The sequence below is a fragment of the Epinephelus moara genome, chromosome 4, assembly GCF_006386435.1.
Source record: "Epinephelus moara isolate mb chromosome 4, YSFRI_EMoa_1.0, whole genome shotgun sequence".
Lineage (NCBI taxonomy): Eukaryota > Metazoa > Chordata > Actinopteri > Perciformes > Serranidae > Epinephelus > Epinephelus moara.
Window position 1 is genome coordinate 755,153 of NC_065509.1, and position 7,510 is coordinate 762,662.

Consider the following 7,510-nt stretch of genomic DNA (forward strand, 5'->3'; position numbering starts at 1 on the left):
TATGCAGTTATGAGTGAAATAAATGTGATCACTCTGAGTAACATTCATAAAGATTGGCCTTATTTCACACAGTTAACATGACTAAAAACCAGCTAATCCCTGTGAGAATACCACAGGCTTTATATCAGGTTCAACAAACCACACACAAGGAAGTAAGCGTGGAACAAGCAGGAACACCCCTTAAATACTGTGATAATGTTGCTATATTTTTGTTATGAAGTCCCTAATGGTATTTTACGAGATTTGATCAAACGCTGTATTTCATTGAAACCTCTGTAATGTTGTACTACTTTATTCAGGTATCACAGAGCAGGTTGTTTATTCTTAAACTATCGAACAGTTGTGTTTATTCTACAGCAAGATGAGATGGCTCTGTACTAATTGTGTAACCGCTGCAGTGTTTTCTTTTCCTTAAGTGTAATGTGAAACTCATAAGAACTCATCAGGTCAACAAGTGATTCAACCCATATGTGATCATATTTTTATTTTGCTTATAACTGGATAATGAGCACTGTGAACATTTTACAGTAATTCATCAAGTCATACAATAAAACCTTTATGAAGCCGGAAAGGTATACTGCCGTCTTTAATTTGTCTGACTTGGTCTTTTTTACGTACGTTAAGTAAGGACATTTCTAGCTATTCATTCCAGTTTAGTAATTAAATTTTTAAATTCCTTTTTTTTCCCGTCATAAATTTAATAATTTTCTGTAAATGATTTAAATTGTCATCTCATACTGAATGCAAGTCTTCAGTGAACCTAAACTCAAGTCTGCTCTTTTCTTTTGAGGTGAGCATTTTAATCAGCCTGATTAAATGCTCACTATTACGTGCAAATGCATTTCAAATACTTTAAATTTTCTTCTCACTGCTCTCTGCACCCAATTCTTCTTTGCTACACTGTGTCAGAAATGCACTGGGACTTCTTTGTTCATCGAGATATAACCCTTACTTTTTGCATGGTTTTCACTTTAAGGCCAAAACACAACAGATGTGAACAGCACACATCAAAAAATGCCCCCATTATTTTCAGTGTACAACCCCACACTGGCAGTGGCTAGACATGTGTCAGTGCTCCTGGATGGACGGTTCTGCGGCACTTCACGCCACTGTCCTATTGCCAGCCTTGTTACCCGAAATTAAATGCATTTTTCCCCCTCTCACTCTCTTCTTGTACATACCGGCTCCCTTAGCACCTCTAGATACAGCGTAGTGTCACAATATTTTTGTGTGGCAATTAGGGATCCTCGGACCGGGTATCGGCACCGATGTTATTTTTACAAAATCGGAATCGGTAATAAAAGATTGGAGGAATGAAATCAACAAAAATGGCCAGGTTTTTCATCTATGTTGTTCATTGTTGTCTCCGCTTTCCAATATATTGTAACCGAGCGTCCTGGGTTCGCCTAACTGAGTGCAGCTAATGAGCAATAAACGGACAGGAGTCGAGACAACAGGTTCAGTGGCCACCGCTTCTCTCTTTATTCCAAGCAACACAGCCACACCTACCACAGCCCTACGGCAACTCTGGAGGGACAATTTGTTAACAATTCAGAATTTGTTTACATTTTGTGCTGCTGAACCATCGATAAGCTTTTTGGATACTATTAAAATAAAAAACAAACCTTATGGGACAACTTGGATGCATTCTTTTTTGATGCATTCTTTTTTTTTTTTCTTAATGCTTTGCAAAGTATTGGATCGGACTTGGTTTCAAAATAAAGGACTCGGTAACGGATCGGATGAAAAAAAAAATAAATGTAATGGGGACATCCCTAGTGGCAATATCGGATCGTCACCGTGCCATGTATTGATTTTTTTTTTTTTTTATTTTTTTTTTTTTTTTATGTAAATTATTAATATTACAAATACAAATTAAACTTTAGATAGCCTACTTGAGTAAAGGTCAGTTGCTTTTCAGTCTACTACATACATTTTGCTGCAACTGCAAGTGAGATGAACAGACTGAAAACTGATGACCGTTGGGGGGAAAAAAGGTAATAAATGCAATATATCGCAGTATGTTTTATCGCAATACTCGGCATATCGCAAGACATTTAAAATCGCAATAATATTGTATCGTGATTGAAGTATCGTGACAATATGGTATCATGGAGCCTCTGGTGATTCCCACCCATAGTGTTAGGGGTAGCACTGCATGTGTCAGGTCGCACCGCAGTGGTAGCGGTGTGTTTTCACCTTAAGAATTTATGTGCATAATGAGCAGCGGTATGTTTCAAGTTCTGTATTGTCATACGCACAGCAGTTATAGAGAAGCAGTCATTTGCAACAGAAATCTCAGGCTCCCTCTGATGAATCTCAATAACAAACATGTAATGTTAAAAGTCGCCAGTCTTTTCACAGATGCAGTTTATCAGCACTACTGCATTTTTGGGTCAATTAGTAACAAGAAATTGCGGTACTAAAATATATAGTTTGTTCACCAGAGACGACTGGTGATTTCTATAACATGTCCAGACCAATAGATGCTGTATCCTTGACAATACACCCTTAATCAAATTTAACAGATCTTACTCAAAAATGGTATGTGCTGATGTAGAAACTGCACTGCGACTGTCCTCAGATTTACTTATTTCTTGCAGAGAATTTCCAAGAGTTTTAAAGCAGCGTGTCCAAACTCCACCCAAGTTGCCAGTTATTAATAGGTGTGCTGTTCTGCTTTTGTCTGTGTAGAATTAATGTTGGCAGCTGTGTATTTTTCCTTTATGTGGAGAATCTTCACTGGTTTGTGGCTCTACATCTATGCCCATAATGACTTGCACCGCTTTACTGTAACACCTCTGTTTCTCTTCAACTTCTTCCACTGCTGGGGGTTGACATGACACCTGCATGTAGTCACAATCAACCAGATAGATTTGCTGCCACTAGATCCTCTATCCCTAAAACTGTCTCACAAATGCTATCTTTGGCTACCTACCGCAAGTTGTGTGAGCTAAATGTGGAAAAATATAACTTGGGCATCAGTGATGTTTGGATGGCTGGATTTTGTGTTTCAGTGGCCCTGGCAGCTGCCTCTGCCGTAGAGGTACCAAAAATAACTGAAGTCAGTGAAGAATTGGCACCCGCTGTTGAAGACATCAAAGAGTCTGTGGCACCAGTAGAGGCACAGCCTGTTGAAGACATTGCACCAGTTGAGGAGGCCCCTGCACCCACAGAAGAGGCCCCTGCACCTGTGGAGGAGGCTGTTGCACCAGTAGTAGAAGCCCCTGCACCAGTTGAAGTTACACCAGCAGAAGAATCTACTGCACCAGCAGATGAGGCAGCTGCACCTGTGGAGGTTGCACCAGTGGAAGAGGCCCCTGCACCAGTAGAAGAGGCCCCTGCACCAGTGGAGGTTGCACCAGTAGAAGAGGCTGCTGCACCAGCAGAAGAGGCCCCTGCACCAGTTGAGGTTGCACCAGTAGAAGAGGCTGCTGCACCAGCAGAAGAGGCCCCTGCACCAGTTGAGGTTGCACCAGTAGAAGAGGCCCCTGCACCAGTGGAGGCTGCACCAGCAGAAGAGGCCCCTGCACCAGTGGAGGTTGCACCAGTAGAAGAGGCTGCTGCACCAGCAGAAGAGGCCCCTGCACCAGTGGAGGTTGCACCAGTAGAAGAGGCCGCTGCACCAGTAGAAGAGGCTGCTGCACCAGTAGAAGAGGCCCCTGCACCAGTTGAGGTTGCACCAGTAGAGGAGGCCCCTGCACCAGTGGAGGTTGCACCAGCAGAGGAGGCCCCTGCACCAGTGGAGGCTGCACCAGCAGAAGAGGCCCCTGCACCAGTGGAGGCTGCACCCGTTGTTGAGGAAGCCCCTGTACCAGTAGATGCTGCGTCCGTGGTAGAAGAGGCCCCAGTAGAAGTTGCAGCAGCCCCTGTTACAGAAGCAGCGAGTCCTGTGGTGGAAGAAGGAGCTGCAGGCTCTGCAGAGAACCTGGAAGAAGGTCCCAAGAGAGAGTACATTGTTGTGGTTCTGGAAGGAACACCTAAAGTTGAAAAACGGCCTAAGGTGCTGGGAGTGGGATCCATGACCGGTAGACTCATCCCAGCCCCAGACGATGACGATATCCCTGCTTCTGAGGTACCACTTAACTTTGTTTTTAGACTGTTCTTAGGTTGATCAAAGACTTCATGGTGGGATGTTGATCAGTATAGAAGTAACAGGACTAGATGCCTCATGTCTTAGTCTCAGTTGTACAGTGTAACAGTGTTTTCAGGAAGGGTCATAAAGACCCATTTTATAATCAAAATGCTTTAGCATAGCATAGATATGTAATGAAATGAAATTTTGACCCCTGCTCTCAATCAGTGTGGGCTTTTAAAAATCATTCTAACATGGATTTTTAAACTCTGCTACTCAGGGTAAACGGCGTCTTCTTAGGATGCAAATGCAGTAGTTCCATGTAAGGTACTGAGTCTTTAATTATTTCTACCATGATAGAGTAGGCTGTGGACATGACACACTTCCCACCCTTCACATCCACATTGCTATACTACAGGCTCAAATACTCTTATGGGATGTACAATTTTTTTTAATGTATTCATATTAGACACAGACAATGTACAATACTATTGACTTGTGTTTCTGTCCTCCATCACAGTGAACAGCTCTTGAAAGATGACTTCAGTCCTGCAGAAGAGGATGTGCCTTTACCCAACACTTTTCCCTCCTCCCTTTACCTGTAAAACTGCAAGGGACTAATATGTAGTTCCAGTGTAAAGATACACATACAGCACCATGTTTAGATCAATGCCTGCTTTATGGAACTGTCATCCCAACATATTGGCAGTGCCCATTATTGTGACACTCCACACTGACTTTCATGTCTTGACTCCGTTGTCCTAGATGAGCCCAGTCAGTAGTTGAACACATCTCTGGTTTATCTGTTAGTATCCCCAGTAACAGTTCTTCGTTAACTTCAAAGAATTGCAACCTGTTTACTGCTGAGGACAAAACTGAGCCATTCACTCACCCTTTTTCTTACTGTTACAGAGTTTACTGCCTCAAATCACTCCAGTGGAATATTTGATACACCTCACAATGTCCTGTTGAAGAGGGAATGCTGGTATTTTTTAACCTGGACCCTATATTCCCATTTTTTGTGTCTTAAGTGACCAATGAGAACAGCAATTTTGAAAGTGGTCCAGTATTGAGAGACTGCTGCAGGCTACAATGCAACTACTTGTTGCAGGAGTCAATTTATGTTCACTGTAAGTGCTTTTATGCCACTGACAGGATCAGATTGTTATCATTGTCTGACAACAGTATGGAAAGGACTCTACAAAGAAATGAAATGTTTTTCTGTAGCTTTGCTTTTTGCAGTCTGTTTTGTGTCCAAGTCTCAATCTGAAATCTCATGAGGTGACTCGTGCAGATAGAAAACAGTGGAAATGCAAGTGAGGGTTGGAGAGAGGAGTGCCGGTAATGGTGTGTTGTGATGGGGTACAGAAAAAGGATCTCACTCTTATCTAAAAGTTTTAATGTCACAACTAAATACTTACCTGATTTCCACAATATGAAAAAATTCAAGAGATTTCAGAACGATACCTTTTGTAAAGAACAGACAAACGTTTAATTTCTCTGTAGGGTCCTTTCCGTAATGTGGTCAGACACACAGCCTGTCAGTGGCAAAACCAAACACCTTGACTGTTTTGCCACTGCCGGCTGCAGCCCTCTCTCTCAATACAGGACCATTTTTAAAAGTTGTTGTTCCTGCGTGTCACTTGGGCACAAACGAGAGAAAATAGGCTCCAGGTTGAAAAATACCAGTGTTCCCCTTTTAACCCTGTCTCTCCCCAGTTACTTAGAGTGTGAAGCCACACATCTTTTAAAGAAGCAAGGGGTGTTTTTATCCACCAGCATTCTTTACAGTACCTTACCTCAGGTTTCTCCTCTGCTTCTCTTTGTGTGACGATGAACAGCTGGAAACACGTGCTGTGGTTTATCTTTTTTTTTGAAGGAACACTCCGTGCACAGACTTAACAGCCCATATGCAGCAGCCACCTTGCTACCTCACTGTTCCTTGTGTTTTCAGTCTTTAAAAGGACACTCCAGACCTCCTCTTGATGCAGTCACAGTGTTACAGTTCCTAAACCAACAGCACAGTTGCTAAGCCACTGACTTCAGTAAGCACATTATTTTTCAGAAGCTGTAATTTGATCACTTTAACTTATCCTGTACAATGAAATAAGGCAAACATATGTGGATTTCCCTTGGCTTTTCTTCCTTTTTAAAGGGTCATTTAACAGTGAAACAGCAGGAAGCTGCTGCTGCACCACTCTCATTCGGTTTCAACTCTAAAGCATGTTTCACTTCTGGCCACACCTCAGTTGGTGATGTCACAGCAGGTCTTTTGCCCTTAACAGCTGTTGGAAAACCCCAGTCGTGACATCATTGATTGGGGTGTGGCTAGACTGGAAACAAACTTTAAAGTTGCGACCCATGGAGAGCAGCGCAGCAGGTGTGTTCGTCTTTGTATTCAGTGTTGAGTTACCTTTTTGGGTGAGTTTGTTCCCCCAGGTTTGCAGACAATCTCATTATGTAGCGAATGTACAAACTGATAGGGACCTCTGCCTGATATGAAGTTACAATCTCTTTTAAACTTTAATATAACTGAATATGAATTGTGCAAAAGTCCTTCTTGTATCCTTTTTATTCACATCTCCTTATTCACTGATAAACTAATAGACTGATGAGTGTAGCTCAGTGTCATGGGAGAAATAGTTGTGAGTGAGTTGAATAAGAGAAGGGATAAGAAGCATGTTCTTTTGCTCTTTGCTTTTGTGTCCTTTGGAGGAGCTTTTCTTGTCTTGTTCTAGCACTCTGATCTGTATGGATGTTTGATTTAAAGGCTTGCAGCAAGTCTGAACAGTGGTGATACTGATGTGCTAATGTTTGAAGTAAAGTCTCCAGTGTGAAATGCTTTGACAGCTCTGCTATAGTCCTCTCTTCCCCGATTCCCCCTCAGGTTTTCACATCTCTACTGTTTAACTTCTGGATTTGTTAGCTTGGTGTACAGTGTTTTGAATAGCTCAGAGATCACTGAGGAAAGAATTGAACTCATCTGTTGGTATGTATTTAAAAATGGATGTGTCCTTGATGGTCGTAGGCAGGTTTCTATAATAGGACATGAGAGGATACCTTTGACTTGGTAAAGGACAGAAACTGTGACTGTTTCACACATTACTGTTTTTCTTGTTTTTTCAAAATAAAGAGGATTCAACATGATTTTTGTGTTTTTTTTTAAACTAATTTTTCTCAAAACTTGACTGCTTGACCTAAAGCTGCAGTAGTGTTTTTTTTAATTTTTTTTTTCCCCATATGTGGCAGTTGTTTTTCATGCCTCTGTGGTCAGCAGCATTATGTTTTTTTGTTGTCCGTTCATCCGTCTGTCCAGTTCCCTGTGAACACAATATCTCAGGAACGGCATAAGGGAATTTCTTCTAATTTGGCACAATTATCCACTTGGACTCAACAATGAGCTGATTAGTTTTTGGTGGTCATAGGTCAAAGGTC

At 41.9% G+C, this 7,510-nt stretch overlaps 1 protein-coding gene across 14 annotated transcripts in view; it reads left to right on the forward strand.

Annotated features, from left to right (window-relative positions):
- Positions 1 to 7,222, forward strand: part of mgarpa (mitochondria localized glutamic acid rich protein a) — a 28,370-nt gene extending 21,148 nt beyond the window's left edge. For 2 of the 14 annotated variants that reach the window (XM_050041905.1, XM_050041906.1), the window contains exons 6-8: positions 3,018 to 4,075; positions 4,356 to 4,402; positions 4,596 to 7,222. In XM_050041905.1, the coding sequence (XP_049897862.1) occupies positions 3,018 to 4,075; positions 4,356 to 4,391 (1,094 nt within the window). In that variant the 3' untranslated portion in view covers positions 4,392 to 4,402; positions 4,596 to 7,222. The remainder of the gene's footprint in view (positions 1 to 3,017; positions 4,076 to 4,355; positions 4,403 to 4,595) is intronic. The other 12 variants (XM_050041909.1, XM_050041908.1, XM_050041913.1 and 9 more) reach the window with 12 other exon arrangements.
- The last annotated feature ends 288 nt before the right edge of the window (positions 7,223 to 7,510 follow it).